This window comes from Chrysochloris asiatica, unplaced genomic scaffold, assembly GCF_000296735.1.
Source record: "Chrysochloris asiatica unplaced genomic scaffold, ChrAsi1.0 scaffold00210, whole genome shotgun sequence".
NCBI lineage: Eukaryota > Metazoa > Chordata > Mammalia > Afrosoricida > Chrysochloridae > Chrysochloris > Chrysochloris asiatica.
This window is the reverse complement of record NW_006408728.1, coordinates 5,373,639-5,394,163: the sequence shown is the minus strand read 5'-3', so window position 1 is coordinate 5,394,163 and position 20,525 is coordinate 5,373,639. Positions and strand designations below refer to the sequence as shown.

General features: G+C 37.4%; 1 protein-coding gene across 1 annotated transcript in view; it reads left to right on the top strand.

Moving 5' to 3' along the window:
- The window catches only part of SWT1 (SWT1 RNA endoribonuclease homolog (S. cerevisiae)), a 127,472-nt gene that overhangs the window by 96,463 nt on the left and 10,484 nt on the right, over nt 1–20,525 (top strand). Inside the window, 2 exon segments of the mRNA XM_006872708.1 lie at nt 6,577–6,643; nt 11,605–11,669. Coding sequence (XP_006872770.1) covers nt 6,577–6,643; nt 11,605–11,669 — 132 coding nt within the window.

Below are 20,525 nucleotides of genomic sequence, written 5' to 3'. Positions count from 1 at the left end.
ATTCCTTTATATGTGGTTCAGAGTTCTGGGACCATCCCTTGAGCCTGCTTGGTCGGGTATTCTGTGTTGTTGTTGGCGGAGCTCTTTGCTACACATCCACCCGATCCGCCATCTTGTTTGTTCTTAGTTTGCATTATTTCTAAAGCCATAAAAAAGAATTGTTGCTGTTGTTAAGTGCTGCCCTTTCGACCCACAGCAACACTGTAGAGAGTGACTGAGGAGTGGCTGGTGAGCTTGAACCGTCGACCTTGCAATTCAAACCAACTTTTACCACTGCAGTAACTCATAGTGCCACACCAGGACTACATATTTATAGGGATATTTTTATTTTAAAAAAGAATAAGTACAGATTATTCTCGAGTCTTAGTGTGGCTCTGTATAATAAGGACTGGACTGTTAACTGCAAGATCAGCGGTTCAAACCCACCAGCCACTCTTATAAAACTCTATACAGGGTTGCTATGAGTTGGAACCTACCCAGTGGAAGCACTTAATAACACAAATTATTCCACATTGCTGGTAGTTTGTTTACACTAAATTTCAAAGTCTTCTTGTTGTTAAGTGTTGTTGAGTTTGTTCCAACTCATAGTGACCCTGTATAGGGTTTCCAAGGAACAGTTGGTAGTTCTAAAAAATTAGCACACAGTAATTAGTCTTTTTCCTGTTGGCACTTTAAAGGGTTAGTTTAGTTGAACTGGATAGTTTGTTTCATTTACTTAATCAAATTACTTATGACCTTTCCTTCCTACAACCACTTCCAATGTAGTATCCTAGTTTTGTTGTTGTTGTTGTACTTACAAGATTATTTGTATTTTGAAACTGTAGCTGGGGGAAGAAATGTTTCCATGAAACTGGTATTCTTTTTTTAAAAATTTGTCTTAGTTATTGAGTAAATAGTCTCCTTTTGATCTCAGAGTTTGCCACTCAGTGGTTTGTATACCTCACTAATATTGTTTCCTCTATATACTTATCTATCGCTTGACTGAAAATTGAGCCATGGAGGATGACTTCAGATCCTGACCTTAAGGTTGACCAAGGGCCATAGTCTCAGGGTTTCATCAATCTCTGTCTGATTAGTAAACCTGGTCTTTTTTTGTAATTTTGAGTTTCATTCCATACTTTCTCCTACTCTGTCTAGGCCCTTCTAATGTGATCCCTTTAAGAGCAGCTGGTGGTAGTAGCTGGGTAGCATCTAGTACTTCTGGTCTCAGATTCATGGAGACTGATGTCCTGTAATCTTTCAGTTCATTGGACTAATTGTTTTCATACATCTTCAGTTTTCATAACTCTCCTATCCTATGAACAGGGAGAGACAAGTAGTTACATGTTATGTGGCTGCTCACAATCTTTAAGACCCCAGTCATAACTCAACAAAGTAGGATGTTAAACACTGTCTTTGTGGACTATTTTATGCCAGTTGACCATATTGTACCCCAAGACTATGTTCCTGAGCCCCCATGCCCTGTGACACTTTCTCTGCAGTTGTTTGGCTGTATCTAATAAGTTTTCAAGTCCATAAAAGCCAAAATTTGACGTATCCCACCTGAATTTAGAGATCATTTCAAGAACAGAAGTGATGCATTAGACACTAGTGACTGAAAACTGGAAGAGTTTTGGAATGTCATCAAGAATATCATACAGGAAGAATGTAAAAGGTCATTAAGAAGACATGGAAGAAGGAAAAAGTTTTCATCATGTCTACACGGATTTAGTGAAAGAAGCTGGAGATAAGATTCTTATGATTCAGTAGTAAGTGATTGTTATCATGATTAATTGCAACTGTCACAACTATGGATATAGAAGTTTTGTAACCAAAAGGAGGGCAGTAGTTAATACTATAGTCCAGGAACAGAGAACTATAGGACCATCAAGGTTGAAGAGCACAAGTGGAATGTGGGACCCTATCCTGAGAAGCAGCAACACCAGAGATGGAGGCAGAAATGAGGACACGGAGAGATAGAGCAGGTAAGGACTCTAGACTTAATGGAAAGAGAGAGGCTTTGTGCTGGCGGCCAGGAGGCAGGCTTGCAGAATGTGCCCTTTGGTTGTTTAAATGATTATATATTCCTGAGTGTTTTTGTGTACAACCCCCCCCCCCAAAAAAAAAAAACCAACAAAAACAAAAGCAGAGAGACTAGAAGCAAATGCTATTGAATGATGATACACAGAGGGGATCGAAATCATTGCTTTGAAACCGATTTTCTCCCATGTAAATTATCTCTCAATTCAAAATAAAAACTTTACAAAAAAGAAAGAAAGAAGGAAAATGGATGTCAGACGAGAATCTGAAACTTGCTCTCCAATGTAGAAATACTAAAGCAAATAGAAGAAAGTTGAAGTAAAAGAGCTGAATAGAAAAATTCAAACGGCAGCTTGAGAAGACAAAGTCAAATATTATAACAGTGTGTGCCAAGACCTGGAGTTAGAAAACCAAAAGGAAAGAACATGCTCAGTATTTCTCAAGCTGAGGGAACTGAAGAAAAAAAATCAAACTTTGACTTGCAATGTTAAAGGAAAATATTGAATGATGCAGAAATCATCAGAAGAAAAAAGAAGGGATAGAAAGTTATTGTACAGACCATTTCAAGAGCCAATGATACTGAAGGAAGGAGTCCAAGGTACACTGAAGTCATTGACAAAAAACAAGGCTCCAGGAATTGGTGGAATACAAATGGAAATCTTTCAACAAACTGATGCAGCACTGGAGGCGCTCATTTATGTCAAGAAATTTGGAAGACACTGGAAGGCATCTATATTTGTGTCCATTCCAAAAGGAGGTTACCCAGTGGAATGTGGAAGTCATCAGATAATATCATTAATATTGCATGCATGTAAAATTTTGCTAATCATATTTCAAAAGTAGCTGCAATAGAACATTGACAGGGAACTGCCGGAAGCTCAAGCTGGAGTCAGACAAGGACATGGAATGAGGGATATCATTGCTGACATCACATGGATTTTCGCTTAAAGTAGGGAATACCAGAAAGATGTTTACCTGTACTTTATTGACAATGCAAAAGTTTTTGACTGTGGATCATGACAAGGTATGAACACTATAGAGAATAAGCTTTCAGGAACTCTTTATTGTGCTCATGAGGAACTTATTCATAGACCAAGGAGCTGTCGTTAGAACAGAACAAGGGGACACTGAATGGTTTAAAATCAGGAAAGGTGTGCCAGGGTTGTGTTATGTCATCATACTTATTCAGTCTGTATGCTGAACAGATCCTCTGAGAATGAACAAGAATGTGGCATCAGGATTGGAGGAAGACTGATTAACAACCTGCGATATATAGATGATATAACCTTGCTTGCTGAAAGTAACAAGGACTTAAAATACTTACTGGTGAAGGTCAAAGACCACAGCATTCAGTATGGGTTTCACCTCAATGTAAAGAAAACAAAAGACCTCACTACTGGACCTAGTAACGATTGAAGTTGTCAAGGACTTAATTTTGCTTCGGTCCACTTTCAACGCTCATGGAAACAGCAGTCAAGAAATCAAATAACATATTGCTGTAGCAAATCTGCTGCACAAGACCTCTTTAAAGTGTTGAAGAGCAAAGATGTCAGTTTGATGACGAAGGTGCATCTGACTCAAGCCATTGTATTTTCAGTAACCTCGTATGCATGGGATAGTTGAAAAATGAATAAGGAAAGCCTGAGAATAATTGATTCATTTGAGTTACAGAGTTGGAGTATATTAAAAGTAACATTAAAAATATTATGGACTGCTAGAAGAACAAACACATCTGTGTTGAAGTACGGCCAGTATGCTTCTTAGCATTCTGGCCATACTTTTTCAAGTATTCCTTCAAGTACCAAGATGCGAGACTTTGTCTCTCATACTTTGGGCCTTTTATTGTTGTTATTGTTGTTAGGTGCCATCGAGTTGGTACTGACTCATAGTGACCCTATGCACAGCAGAATCAAACACAGCCTGATCCTGGGCCAGCCTCACAATTGTTGCCACACTTGACCCCATTGATGCGCCACTTTGCCAATCAATCTCAATGGTGGTCTTCCTCTTTTTCTCTGACCCTCCACCTTACCACACATGATATCCTTCTCCAGTGACTGGTCCCTCCTGACAGTATGTCTGAAGTATAAGAGATGGACATATTATTAGGAGGGACCAATCCCTGGAGAAGGATTGGTAAAGTGTCAGCGAAGAGATGAAGCCCCCCAGTGAGATGGATTGATATATTGGCACCAGCAATAAATAGGCTCATGTTTCACAACAATTGTGAGGATGGCACAGGACCAGGCAGGGTTTCATTCTGTTGTGCATAATAAGTCGGCGCCAACTCAACAACTTCTCATAATTTTGCCCCCTTTGTGCTCTACCATGTTCATGGGTAATTTTGTAGCAAAATTAAACATGTATATGTACCTTTAAAAATATTGCAGTGTCCTTCAGACTTATTTGTAAAACCTTTCCCACAGGCATAATAAAGGCAAAATAATCTAAAGATCGAATTAAGGTTATTGAGATTGATTAACTCTCTTGAAAACCTCCCTACTGAGTATGTAAGAGTCCAGATATGGTGATTAAATGTCACTTAGAACTTCAGAATTTATTGAGATAACTTGATTTCCCAGTAGTTATTATTCACTTATTGTCACTTTCAATGATCAGATGATGATGATAGTTGTTATTATCAGAACTGACACATAATATGTTGCTCTTGTTACATGCCGTTGAATCAGTTCTGACTCATAGCGACCCTATATAGTGTTTCCAAGGAACAGCTAGTGGATTTGAACCACCAACCTTTCAGGTAGCAGTCCAGTGCTTATGCTACAGTGCCACACCAGGACCCCGGACACATAAGATAGCACTTGCTATACTGGTAGCATACTGGTTACGAATTGGGCTGCTAACCTAAAGCTCAGCAGTTCAAAACTACCAGCTGTTATGCAGGAGAAAGATGAGGCTTTCTGCTCTCATAAAGATTTACAGCTTCAGAAACCCTGTACAGGATCGCTATGGTCAGAACCAGCTCCACGGCACATAACCACCAACCATATATATCATGGAGGAGTGTCCTGGTTTGCTGCCATAGGAAAAGCATTGGACTGCTATCCATAAGATTGGCAGTTTAAATCCACCAGTCACTCCTCAGAAAACCCTATCCAGAGTTTTTATCCAACAGCAACATATTATGTATCAATTCAAATAATAACAAGTATCATCATCATCTGATCGTTTAAAGAGTTTGCTGAGTCAGAACTGACTCCACAGCACTTAACAGCACCAACATATATACCATGTACCATATACTTTTCTTATATGAGTTCATTTAGTTCCCACAACCGTATGAAGTAGGAATGATTAGCATCCTAATTTAACAGGTAAAGATAGATCACATAGAAGTTAAGCAACTCACCCCAAGTTGCACAGCTAGACTCAGCTGGAAAGACTATACTCATCATCACTGTACTATAAAGGCACGATTCCTTTCTTTTTATTTCTTCAAAAGAAAAAAAAATATTCTTCATGCTGAATGAGTTACAGGATAGTTTCAGAAAGTAAGAATTAATACTTTAGTACTAATAGGAGAAATGTATTCTTCCCTTCCTCTTTTGTTTCCGTGTAGTGCTCTTTTTGTGAAACACTGTGATATCTAACAATAATTCTGGTTGTTACTGATTTTTTTCACTTTTTATTGTCAATTGGGTGAAACTTCTGAGTTTTTATAGAGCACTGGGCTAATTGTTCAGAGTATCATTTTAGTTTAGTCAGAAAATCTTTTATTATCAGGATTTCACTCTTTTTGGTGTAGTGGGTTACAGGTTGGGCTGCTAACCAAAAGGTCACCTGTCAAATCCACCAGCCGATGTATAGGAGCTTGTGCTTTTGTAAAGATTTACAGCCTCAGAAACCCTATACAGGGTCACTGTGAATCAAAACCGATTTGATGACACACAAGTCAATGGTTTAATCAGTCAACCAGTTGAACAATTTTATGGGAAACATTTGAGCTTTGTTGGCAGTTTAAAAGATTGGGTTGTAAATATTTCTATCTTTGAAGATTGTGTATCATTGTAATTCAGAATATGAGCTATAATTTCACATATAACAAAGTTTATGGTTGATGGTTAATTGATGTTGTATTTGTTGTTGTTAAGTGTGGTGGAGTCCATGCCAACTCATGGTGACCCTATGTAGGGTTTTCGAGGAGCTACTCGTGTATTTGAGCAGTCAGCCTTGTGGATAGCAGTCCAGTGCTTGTCCTATAGCATCATACCAGGACTTCATAATTTTAATTTTGCTGTTAAGTGACATCAAGTCAGTTCTGACTCATAGCGACTCTGTTTAGGTTTACTAAGGAATGACTGATAGGTTTAAACCACCAACTTTGTGTAGTAGACCAGTGCTTATTCTACAGTGCCACACCAGGACTCCATAATTTTAATAGACAAATTAAAAAGTGAAGAATGTTGTAGACATTTAAATAAGCTTATCATACAATAAGTTATTTTTTGGAGTATAGGTATGTTTTTGAAAGAAAATAGAAGGTACTATTTTTTCCCTCAAACCATTCAGTTCTCCTGTCTTCCTTTTATTTTTTAGGATTTTGGCCCCCAACAGCAATCATCAAGATGTTGAGACCCTCTATAACTTTCTAATGAAGTGTGAGGTATGAAAAATATTTTTGTTTGTCTCATTTCTAAGGTAAAATTTTTAACATCAATTAAAAAGTTGTTGTTAAGTGCTGTTGATCGAGTCAGTTCCTACCCATAGTGACCCTGTATAGGGTTTCTGAGGAGCTGCTGATGAGCTTGAACCACCAACATTGCAGTTCAAACCAGCCTTACATTCCAGCACATTAACTCACAGCACCATAGCTTTCTAAAATGGAATGGAATTCTGTTTAATTGACGCTTGCATTAAATTAGGTTCTTGAATTCCACATATTCAGTTCTTTTCTTTAGTTCCCTAAGAAAAAGCAGACAATAATGCTTCTCATTGAGGGTACTCTTGGAATTTTGGAGAGGTCAGTTCTTGTGTGGACATGACAGAGTATTTAGCATCCTTGTTCTTCAGGTACTGAATACCAGTAGCTTCCTCAGTCATTGTAACAACTAAAAGTATCCTACCACTCCACCCAACTCGAATGGCCAAATTGCCTCTTGGGAGGAAGAGCCACTTCTGGTTAATGACTGGAAAGAACTGGAAAGAGCCACTTCTTGATGACTGGAAAGAAAAGCTATAATTTTGTTTCCTCTATAGCTGCGGTCTAGACCCTGGAGTTAAGCTGTAGTGAGGCTCCATTGTGTTTTTTCTAAATTAATTTGCATGTTTTCCTCATCATTGCTGTTGATTTTTAATTTCCATTTGCCTGAAGTACTGGTCTGTCACTGTAGAATAAGCACTGAACTGCTAACTGAAAGGTTGCCAGTTCAATCCTACCAGCCACTCCTTTGAAACCCTATACAGGGTTGCTATGAGTCAGAACTGGAAGGCACTTAACAACAACTAAGCTCTTTTGCCCATATGTTCTATATATTTCTACTTTTCAGTTGTGGATTTGTGTTTATTTTAAAAAGGTATAAATGTACAAATAGATCCCTAGGTGTTTGAAACTATTTGTACAAAACTCAACTACCCAGAGGGCCTTAGAACAAAGGCCTAGCACTCGACTTCCATAAAGACAAGTCTTGGTGGTGCAGCGGTTCATGAGTCGTAATCATTTGGTTTTGATAAAATGCCGGAGTGTGGTATATATTTAGGTCTCACATTTAATATGCCGTCAAAGTCCTTTAAGTAGATTTCTTCGCTTTTATACTGGTTCACTCTGTTTAACTTTTTGCATGCCAAAAATCTTCCAATAACAACTTTGTGATTAAGTTTGAATTTGAGGTCAAACTGTATGTTCAAATGATGATACACTAAATGTATGATCTAGGAAGACTTAACACTCCCTGACTTAATGTCTTCACTTATAAAATGGGACTACTCATTTTACAACAGATAAATTATGAAGACCATGATTCGTAAACACTCAGGGATTTCATGTATGCTGTTGTTGTTGTGATATGCCATCAAGTCATTTATGACTCGTAGTGACCCTGTATAGTTCCAAGGAGCAGCTGGTGGGTTTGAACTGCTGATCTTGTGGCTTACTCCTAGTCCAGTGCAGATCCTACAGTGCCAAACCAGGAGTCTGAGTTAATACATGTTGCTGTTGTTGTTAAGTGCTATTGAACTGGTTCTGACCCATAGCAACCATGTATAGGGTTTCTGAGGAGCAGCTGGTGAGCTTGAACTACCGACCTTGCAGTTCAAACAGCTTTGCAGTCTGGCGCATTAACCCACACTGCCACACCAGGACTCCGAGTTAATATATAGTAAATGCTTAATATATACAGTTAATACCAAGTATTCCAAATAATTTCTGACACAGAGAAAATAGTCAAAAAATGTTACTTGTTTTTAAGCAAAGAATATTATTAATACTTATAATAAACTATTATAGTTCCTACCAACATAATTTGATTGTTGTTGTTAAGTGCCATCAAGTCCATTCCAACTCATAGCAACCCAGTATAGGGTTTCTGAGGAGCGACTGGTAGGCTTGAACCACTGACTTTGAGGTTAGCAGTCCAGTGTTTATCCTGTGGTGGTGCTATTTATCTATAATTATATATAATATAAGTAATTACAATAAATATGTTATAATGGGATATATTTAAGCATAGAATGGTGTTCTATTTAAGCATAGAATGGTGTTCATATGAGCTTTTTAAAAATTAACCTTACTACTTTGTAGTCACGTTATATATATAATTATTATGACAATTTCCTCTTTTGAAATGATTGGTGTATTTATATCATCATACTTTCTGAGCCTGAAACTGAGATATTAGGTCTAATAATAAAAATATATTTGTGGAACAATAGGATATTTTAAAAATCACATCCTGGAAAATCTAGAACATAGATCTATTTGGGGTTACTGCTTTGTGTTACTTAAAGAGAATTGGGATAAACAACCAAACTTATCACTTATAAGAATATGTACAACTGATTCCCACAGTTTTGAAGTCATTTCTTTTAGCATAATTTTCCCTATACACCACATAGTACACGGAGATTTTGGTCTCATACCATTAACAATGCTGCTGTTGTTGTTGTCGAGTGCCATTGAGTTGGTTCTGACTCAAAGCAGCCCTGTATAAGGTTTCCAAGGAGTGACTGACTGGTGAGGTTTGAACTGCCAACCTGTTGGTTCAAACCTACCTTGAGGTCCAATGCATGATGTTGCTGTTAAGTGCTGTCAAGTCAATTCCGATTCATAGTGACCCTGTATAGGGTTTCCAAGGAGCGACTGGTGAGCTTGAATTGCCGACCTTGTGGTTCAAACTGATCTTACAGTCCAGTGCATTAACCCACAGCACTACACCAGAACTCTCACCAGTACATGATATTGTTGTTGTTAAGTGCCGTCGAGTCGGTTATAGAACCATCTAAATCTTTGAAGAGGGTTAGCTCTTTTTATATTCAATTTTCACCTTTTGTTCTTGAATTTTAATAATTTTTTTAATTAAGCCATTTCTCATACTCAGCATTCATTATAAATAGTATAACGATAGTTACAACTCTGTTTACCAACAAAGTCATCCTTTAGGTATTTGTTCCCTAGGAACTAAAATTGTACACTTAAGCAGAAAGATGGTATTTGACAGTATAATTTAAAATGCCCTAGTGGTCGTTCAAACCCACCAGCCACTCCTCAGAAACCCTCTACAGAGTCACTAGGAGTTGGAAACAGCTCAGTGGCACTTAATAACAGCAGTATGGTTAATTAGGAGCCTTTGTTGCACAGTGGTTCAGCACTTTACTGTCAGTGGAAACGTTGACTGTTGAACTCCTCATCTGCTCTGGAAGAGAAACATATGGCAGTCTGCTCCTGTAAAATGAATTATAGTCAAAATGACAAATATGATGAAACAAGATATTTCAGGGTAAAGCCTATAGTGTATGTCATGAATTTATGTTTTAGTTTTCCTTTGTTAGTAAAGTAAGTGCAAAATATTAGTTATTTCCTATTTCCTGGAGACATAGTACATCCCAGCTGTTTCTAGGATAAATGCATAATATTATTTGGATGATTGCATTAAAACTAAGGGTAAATCTAGATCATCTTTGTATGTTTTTCTTTGTTACTTGTGTACTCCTGCAGTATATTGAAGAATTTATTATTGAATGATATATTTACTGGCTACATTTTAGGAAATAAACTTAAGTTTGTTTTTCTTTTTGTTTTTAAGAGGATAAGCACATGACCTCAAGGTTGGTTTGAACTGCCCTCAAGGTTGGTTTGAACTGCAAAGTTGATGGTTCAAACTCACCAGTCACTCCTCAGAAACCCTATACAGGGTCACTATGAGTTGGCACTGACTCTGTGGCACTTAATAACAACAATGACTTAATGAGAAACCCTGGTGTGGTGCTGTAGGATAAGCACTGTACTGTTAGTCTCAAGGTTGGCAGTTCAAACTTGCCAGCCTCTCCTTAGAAACCCTATACAGGGTCACTGTGAGTCAGAAGCGACTCAGTGGCAGTTAGCAACAACAGCTTACTGAACTATTTTACATCCATATTCTATCATATTTAAATAGTGGTTATACTATAAATTATCTCCTTCTTTCTCTGAGATGTGTTAAAGTTTGAATCCATTTAGGTCCTGGCATGTGGGATAATAGTGAAAATTTCAAAGGCCCTTTAAAATGATATTTGATAGTATCATTCAACAATGACAATATGGTTAATTAGTAGCCTGGTGGTACAATGATTAGATGCTTAACTGCTAATCGAAGGGTTGGTAGTTCGAAGCCACCCAACATTTCCACTCTGTTTCATGGGGTGGTAACTACGCCAAAATTGACTCCATTCCAGTTTAGTTTAAGAGTGTGTGGGGGAAGGTAGAATCCCCACTGAATGGTTTTTATCTTATCTAGATGGGTCTGGTGAAAAGAGATGGGAATAAGATTCTTATGATTCAATAGTGAATAATTGTTATCATGACTAATTGCGACTGTCGCAACTGTAAAGGTAGAAGCTTTGTAACAAAAAATGGGGGGAATGGTTAATCTTACAGTCCAGGAATAGAGGACCCTAGGACCATCAGAAGAGAAAAGCACAAGCAGAATGTGAGACCCTATTCAGAGAAGAAGCAGCACCAGAGATAGGGCAGAGATGAGGGCATGGAAAGATTAGCTAAGGACTCTAGACTCCTGGAAAGAGAAAGGCTGAGTGATGGCAGCCAGGAGGCAGACTTGCAGAATGTGCCCTTTCTGGTTTAAATTATTATATATTCCTGAGTGTTTTTGTGTACCTCCCCTCCCAACAAAAAACAAAAAACAAAAACAGAGGGAGTAGAGGCAAATATTGTTGAATGATGATACATGGAGGAGATTGTTACTATTACAATGAAACGATGGTGTAAAACCAGTGTTCTCCCATGCAAACTAAAACTATCAATTCACAATAAAAACTTTAAAAAATGGACTACATACCACCCAACAACAACTGTGCCATCACTACTCGCTTAGGTAGATATGCAGTTTTAAATAACTCTATTTTTTTTCTTTTTAGATAAATAAAAATATTAAATTTACTGCCCAAGAACTTTATGATTGTGTCTCACAGACTGAGTATCGGTAAGTAATCTAGTTATTTCCATTGTAATGAGACTTTTCCTTATTTAGCGCCACTCAGTGGTGGTGATTTTTGTTTAGTTTTGTCTTTTCGCTGTAGTAGGTTGTTTTACATTTATTAATATGAAATAGTTGATAGATACAAAGGAGCCGTATGTGTGTGTGTTTAGAAGAGAAGGAGTATGAGGATGTTTAAAGCAGTGGTTTGTAAACATTTTTTGCCTTAGGGATTTTTTAAAGTTATTGAAGAGTCCAAAGGGTTTTTATTTATGTGAGTTATAGCTGTCTATATTTACTGTTAGAAATGAGAAAATTTAAATATATAAAATTCCTTTTAAAATAATTCATTTCATTTCATGTTAAATAGCATTTTTATGAAAATCACTTTTTCTGAAACAGAAAATATTACCGAGTGGCATTGTTGTATATTTTTGCAAATCTCTTAATGTCTGGCTTAGAGGTAATGGTACAGCTGGATTCCATACCTGCTGTTTGAATTAAAGTGACATTTATATAGCATAAAATGAGTAACCATTTTAAAGTGAACAGTTCCTTGGTAGTCTGTGTGTCCACAGTGTTGTTCGGCCACTCCCTCAGTCTATTTCCAGAACACCTTCATCACCCTAACAAGAAGCTTAGCAGAAGCTTAGTAACTTAGCAGTTACTCTTCATCTCTCCCTTCAGTCTAAGAACCACAAATCTGTACTCTTGGATTTATATATTGTGAGTATTTCATATCAATGAAATCAGACTTATTTCACTTAGCATAATGTTTTTGAGTTTAAATTGTAGCATGGTTCAATGATTGACTGTTTTTTATGACTGAGTAATAAATAGTTCATTGTTTGTGTATACCGCAGTTTGCTTATCTGTTCATCCATTGGTGGCCATTTAGACTGTTTCCTCCTTTTAGCTATTGTGAATGATGCTGCTATGAACATTGTTGTTGTTGTTAGTTGCCATCAAGTCACTACCTACTCATAGTGACACTATGCACAACAGAACAAAACACTGCCCTTTCCTGGGCCAACCTCACAATTGTTGCCATGCTTAATAAGCCCATTGATAGATGCTGTCATTTTGCCAGTTCATCTCGCTGGGGGTGTTCCTCTTTTTCTCTGACCCCTCCACTCCACCAAACATGATATCCTTCTCCAACGATTGGTCCCTCCTGACAGTATGCCCAAAGTATGAGAAATGAAATTTGGCCATGCTGGTCTCCAAAGAGCACTCTGGCTACACTTCTTCCAACACAGATCTGTTGATTCTTTTGGCAGCCCATGGCTGGAGTTGTAGTTGTTAGGTACTATTGAGTTAGTACCGACTCATAGCGACCTTATGCACAGCAGAACGAAACACTGCCCGATCCTGGGCCAACCTAACTATTGTTGCCACACTTGAGTCCACTGATGCTGCCACTTGGCCAATCCATCTCGCTGGAGGCCTTCCTCTTCAGCACAGATCTGTTGGTTCTTTTGGCAGCCCATGGCACTTTCAATATTCTCCTCCAACACCATAACTCAAAAACATCAATTCTTCTATGGTCTTCCGTATTTACTGACCAGTTTTTGCATGCATATGAGGTTATTGAAAATACCATGGCTGGGGTTAGGCGCACCTTAGTCTTCAAGCTGATATCATTGCTCTTCAACACTTTAAAAAGGTCTTGTGCAGCACATTTGCCTAATGCAATACATTGTTTAATTTCTTGACTGCTGCTTCTATGAATGTTGATACTTTATCCAAGAAGAATGAAGTCCTTGGCAACTTCAGTTTTTTCTCTATTGATAAGAATGTTGTTTATTGGTCCATTGGTGGGGATTTTTGTTTTCTTTCCTTTGAGAAGCGATCCATACCGAAGGCTGTGCTCTTTGCTCTTCATCAGTAAGTATTTTAAGCCCTCTTCACTTTCAGCAAGAAAGGTTGTATCGTCTACATATCACATGTTAATGGGCCTTCCTCCAATCCTGATGCCACGTTTTTCTTCATAGAACCCAGCTTCTTTGCTCAGCATATAAATTGGATTATTTGCTCAGCATATAAATTGAGTAAGTGTGGTGAAAGTATACAACGCTGTTGCACACTATTCTGAATTTTAAACCATTCAGTGTTCCCATGTTATGTTCGAACAACTGCCTCTTAGTCTATGGACAGATTCTTCATGAGCACAATTAAGGGTTTAGGAATACTCATACTTTGCAATGTTGTCCATAGCTTGTCATGATGCACAGAATCGAAAGCCTTTGCATAGTCAATAAAGCACAGGTTAACATCTTTCTGGTATTCTCTGCTTTCAGCCAAGATCCATCGGACATCAGCAATGATATCCCTCATTCCACGTCCTCTTCTGAATCTGGCTGAAGCCTCTGGAGGATATACAATAATTTGTTAACCACTTTTCAATTCTTTTGGGAGTATACTCAGTGGTATTGCAGGGTCATCTGTCAAATTTAACTCTTTGACGAATCACATACTGTTTTCCCCAGCCAGTTGTACCATTTACTTTCCCCCCATAAATGAGGGTTCCAATTTATTCCCAGTTTTGTCAAAACTTTTTATTTTTCATTCTTTTGATAATTGCCATCGTAGTGGGTATGGAGTGATACCTTATTGTATACCTTAGGTTTGACTTGCATTTCCCTATCACATGTGCTTTTGCGTTTAGTGTTTTATGATAATCACGTCATGTAGACTCTGAAAAGCTTTTGTATACTCACAAGAGAATGAGAGTACAAAAGGCAAATTATGTCTTTCCCTGATTTTGAGAATAGGTTTGACTTCACAGACACTCCAAAGGAGCCTTAGGTTCCTTGGTGTCCCAGACTGTGCTTTGAAGACCACCTGGTATGGAGAATAGCCATAGACTAAGCAAGTGGACCTTTACCTATTCATTGTTGTGCCTCTCCCCACACAGTAACTCTTCATGTGATATTCAGAAAGATAAAGTGAAAAAAAAACCCAAAAAACTCTGCAAGTATTGCATTGTCAGTTTCCCAGAAAACCAATTGAAGAAAATTATAAATAATTAAAGATACAATTAAGAGAGCTAAAAATACTATTGTTGTTGTTAAGTGCCATGGAGTCCGTTCTGATTCATAGCAACCTTGTGTAGAGTTTCTGAAGCTTTTTTTTTTTAGAAATCTGCAGGAACAGAAAGCCTCATTTTTCTATTGCACAAATTATCTTTAATTAAAATAATTTCAGAAAATCTTGTATCTTTAAAAATACATTTCTTGAAGGCTCCATTGATATACTTTAAAAAATTATTAATAATCTATGATGAAGAAAAATGCAACTTCTCTTTTGTAGCAGCTAAAAAGATAGAACAGCATTAATAGGGATTATCTTTTTAAATTATTACATAATCTTAGCAGCTGTTTGCTGATAGTTTTCTCCTTATGTGTCTTCCCTTGTTTTGCTGTTTATAACTTGCAAATATACCTATGTGACTATAAAGTTTTAATAGTAGTCAGTTTTAAAGGTAGCTATCAGTGTGCTTCATTGTTAAAACTCTAAACGAATACATTAATTTGATACTATCAAACCGCTGGATTGATAATGATACATATTAGTGTAAAATAGTTTTTGAGAGAATATCTGAAGCCAATAAGCATATACAACTCACTGAATTACAACTCTAGCTAGCACTGGATCCCAGCAATCTATATTTTGAAAACCTCACCAAGGTATGCTAGAGTTAGAAAACCATTGCATTAAATTCAAGTCTGGTCTGAGCAAGAAACTTTAGACATAAAATACTCTTTGGTGGAAAAAAATCTAAAAACCTATCTTAGATGTTTGATATTTTCTATTTTCTCTATTTTCATTAGAGAATTATATAATTTCATGTGTCTAGAGGATTATACATTTTATCTATTTATTTACTGCAGAAATGCTGTTTGTAAACTTGACCACATTATTTTTGGTACTGTTTATGATTGGTAAATACTACCAAAAATAATGAGGTCAAATTTACTAAACAGTATTTCTGTAGTAAATAAATAGATAAAATTGATGCTTTTGATTTATGGAGGAGAATTTTGAAGGATATTGGAGGAGAATAGTGAAAGTGCCCTGGGCTGCCAAAAGAACCAACAGATCTGTGTTGGAAGAAGTGTAGCCAGAGTGCTCCTTGGAGGCCAGGATGGCCAAACTTCGTCTCTTGTACTTCGGACATATTGCCGGGAGGGATCAGTTGCTGGAGAAGGATATCATGTTTGGTGGGGTGGAGGGCCAGAGAAAAAGAGGAAGACCCCCAGCGAGATGGATTGGCAAAGTGGCAGCATCAGTGGCCTCAAGCATGGCGACAATATGAGGTTGGCCCAGGATCGGACAGTGTTTCATTTTGCTGTGCATAAGGCCACTTTGAGTTGATACTAACTCGATGGCACCTACCACCAACAACAACATCAATGTGATAAGACATTGCGTTGTTTCACCTTTGGCCTGTTAAAATAGTGTTGCTATGAACATCCATCAGCAAGTGTTTGTTTGAATACCTGCTTTCAATTACCTAGACATAGAATTGTTGGAATCCTGTTGTAGCACTGTGGGATATGCACTAGACTGTTAACCACAAGGTTGGTGGTTCAAAACTACCAGTCGCTCCTTTGATAGTCTACCCAGTTTCGCTATGAGTCAGAACCAACCAACTCAATGGCACTTAGCAACTACAACAAGGTGCTTCTATATATTACTGTTTAAGGAACTGTCAAACTGTTATCCATTGCAGCGGCACCATTTTACATTTCCACTAACACAAAATGAACAAGAGTTCTAATTTTACATCCTCACCAACAATTATTTTCTGTTTAGTTTTTTAAATAGAAAGTCTAGTGATGGAAGGTGGTATTTCATTGTGGTTTAAATTAGCTTGTTTTTTAACTTTTTATTGTGAATTGAGCAAAGGTTTACATAGCAGATTGTCAGTTTTGCAATCCCTCAGTTAACCTCAGTACCAACAGTTAACAGCATTTATCTCTATTCATTTTAACTATTGCATTCCTCCCTTTGTCTCCCGTTACCTTCATCTTTCCTCCGCTAACCTCCCTCTTGTTGTACATTGCCTGCCCTGTCACCCATGTTAACATGTATCTACCTTCTAGCCTGTGAATAATTTCCTCTTCCTTACCCCATACCATTATACAGATTGTTTCTTTTATCAAGAAAACCTCTTTTTTTTATTTAAAAAAAACTTTTTACAACATGGATCTCCTACAATATTTGTGTGTGTTTTTTTTTTGTAATAGATTAATTTCATTTAGCATAATGTTCTCCAGGTTCAACTATGCTGCAAGATGTTTTCAAGATTGATTCTTTCTCAACATTTTATAGTATTCCGTTATGTGTATGTACCTGTTTGTTTAACTAATTTTCTGTAGTTGATGGGCATTTAGGCTATCTCCATCTTTTTGATATGTCACTTGTAGACAGCATATTGAAGGCTCCTGTTTTCTTACTTATTCTGCTCTGTATGCCTCTTGACTGGTACATTTAATCCATATATAGTCAATGTAATTATCAATAAGTATGACTTGATTGCTCTCATTTTTTCATTTATTCTTTCTGGTGCTGCTGGATTCTTTGTTCTACTTAATTTTCTATGCTGAGTTCATTTTGTTTGCGAGTTTTCTTTTCATTTTCATTTCTGTTGTGTTAATATTTATTAAATTAAGTTGTATTTTTAAGGACTAATGATGAGTTCTGGCGTGGTGCTGTAAAATAAGCACTGGACTGCCAATCTCAATATCAGTGGTTCAAACCCATCAGCTGCTCCTTGGAAACCCTATGCAGGGATACTATGAGTTGAAACTGACTCAATAGCACACAGCAACAACAATGATGATGCTGACCTTTTTTTTTTGTTATGCTTGTTGGTCAGTTGTAGATCTTCAAGTCCTTTGCGCAGTCTTTTAATTAGGTTGTTTATCTTTCTGTTGCTGCTTGTAAGAGTTTATTTATGAGGATCCTGTATGCAGTCTTTCAGACTTGGCCATAGGCAGTTAAGTCAGACTAGTTGCCAGGCCTCATCTGGAGAAGCTGTCCTCCCCGCATCATACTTGGTGCTCAGGCAAATAATTTGTTTTCTGAGAGGAATTGTAGTCGAGAACTTGGCCTCCCTCTTCCTCCTGGGCCATCCGTGTTCACACATGTGTCTGCATTCCTAGGTCCTGTCTTCCCCCAAAACCAAACCCACTGCCATCATGTGGATTCCAACTCATAGCTACCCTGGATAGGGTTTCTGAGGCTGTAAATCTGTATGGAAGCAGAAAGCTTCATCTTTCTTCCTGAGATCAGCTCGTGGATTTGAATTGCTGTCCTTGCAGTTAGCAGTCTAGTACTTACCCTACCATGGAAGCAGGGCTCCATATTCCTAGCCCAGGCACTTATATTTGGAGGCCTACTTTTTGAGTCTGTTTCCCGTGCCTGAGTTCCATGTCAACTGACCCTCACCTTATGCCTACTATTGCTTTTAGTGTTGCAGTTAAGTAAAGAAATGAACACTTGAGTGTTACTTTCAGTTTCTTTGTTAATTGGCCATCTTAATTAACATCTAGCCACTCAATTTGCACATTCTGGTATTAGGCACTTAACAGATACATGATTTGCACATAGTTTTCTTCATTCTTTAGATTATCTTTATACTTTCTCGTAGTGCTTTTAGATGTACAAAAGTTTTAAATTTTGATGAAATTCAGTTTAACTATTCTTTTCTTTTGTTGCCTGTTTATGGTGTTACATCTAAGAAAATCCATTGAAAAACAGAAACACCATGAAGATTTACAAACCCCTGTGTTGCATTTTCTTTTGGGGTCCTGGTTTGGCGATGTAGGATAAGCACTAGACTACTAACCACAAGGTTGGAAGTTCAGACTCACCAGTTGCTTTTTGGAAACCCTCTACAAAGGTCACTGTGACTTGCTGTCACCTAACAACAACAATGTTTTCTTTTAAGAGTTTTATCATTTTAGCTGTTACATTGAGGTCATTTTTCCATTTTGAGTTAATTTTTGTGTATGGTGTGATGTTGGGGTTCAACATTATTCTTTTGCATGTGGAGATCCAATTTTTTCCGCACTTTTTGCTGAGAAACACTACTCCTTTCCATTGAATGGTCTTGGCATAGTTGTTGATACCATAGTTGATCATTTGACCATAGATGTATGAGTTTATTTCTAGACTTTCAGTTATATTCCATTTGACTGTATGTTTATCCTATGTCACTACCTAGCTGAGATTTGGTGAAAATGACCTACTTAACTCCCATAATCAGTCAATTTAGAGAAGACATCCACTGTGTTGAGTCAGTTCTGACTCATAGTGTTGGTGTAGGGCAGAACAGAATGGCAGTAATCTTTACAGAAGTACACTACCACATCTTTCTCCCATGAAACAGCTTATCTCACACACCACTAGATCTTTTTAGAGAATAAAGCGGTGATGAAATTCATTTTTTATTTTTATTTTCAGCCTTCTTTGTGGCTAAAGTAATTCCAAAAGTTAGAAAGAAATTGAAGCAGCAACATGTCCATGTGGATTAACTTGGATTGTTTCAATCTTTTGCTATACTTTTGCAGTAGAATCTTTTTTATCTAGGTTTTATTAATGTGATAGTATTTGCTGCAGTCCAGTGGTACAGAAGATTTTGCGGAGTATTATACCTATGATTTAGAAGACTATTTCTACTTTTGTAACTTAATTTTATTTAGCATTTTGGTGCTTTCAATTTTTTGTAGTGTTATGGTTTATTTAGCTCTCATAGTCACTTTATCTGTCATCGTAGTTTTTCAGATGCTGTCTTAATGCTGTTTCACTCCTAAAATAAAAGGACAATTCATATTTGTTTCTTTTAAATTTTTCCTTGTTATTTGGGTGGATGTTTAAAGAGGAAATTGGTTTTCCATTCAGCAATTCCTACACAATGTGTTTTGTGACATTGATTACAATCCCCACAGTGTCACAGCACTCTTGCCACTTCTTTATTGTGTTTACTATTTCCATGGAATGCAGAAATCATCAAACAACATCAATATGACATGCCATAAAATTTTGTTAAAGATAATTCAAAATGATTGCAGCAGTACATTGACAGGGAACTGCCAGAAATTTAAACAGGATTCATAAGAGGACATGGAACTAGGGATACCATTTCTGATTTCAGATGGATCTTGGCTGAAAGCAGAAAATACCAGAAATGTATTTACTTGTGTTTTATTGACTATGCAAAGGCTTTTTTATGTGGATCATAACAAAGTACGTATAACATTGTGAAGAATTGGTATTCCAGTACACTTAATTGTGCTCTAGAGGAACCTGTACATAGACCTAGAGGCAGTTGTTAGAACAAAATAAAGGGATACTCTACGGTCTAAAATCAGGAAAGGTGTCGGTAAGGGTTGTATTCTTATTCACACTTAGTCTGTATACTGAACAAATAGTTCAAGAAGCTGGATTATATGAAGAACAGCTTGGCATCAAAATTGGAAGATGACCCATTAACAACCTACAATATGCAGATGATACAACCTTGCTTGCCGAAAGTAGAGAGGACATGAAGTATTGATAAAAATCGAAGACAGTAGACTTAAGTATTGATTTCACCCCAGAAAACAAAAATCCTCACAGTGGTAGAAGTGGGGAATATGCAGCAATGAAGACTTGGTCTGAGTTTGACCACATTCCTTTGGCTCCCATTGATCTTGATATGAGTGAGAGAAGAGGAAGGGCTGGCTTGTCTGAAGTTAAGGAAGATGTGTGAACTCCTGAGGTCTTGAGCACTTACTTAGCCCCTTAGGGTTAGAGTTGATATTGAAGTGGCCAGCTGATCTGAAGTGCAGGGAGGTGCGTGAACTCCCAAAG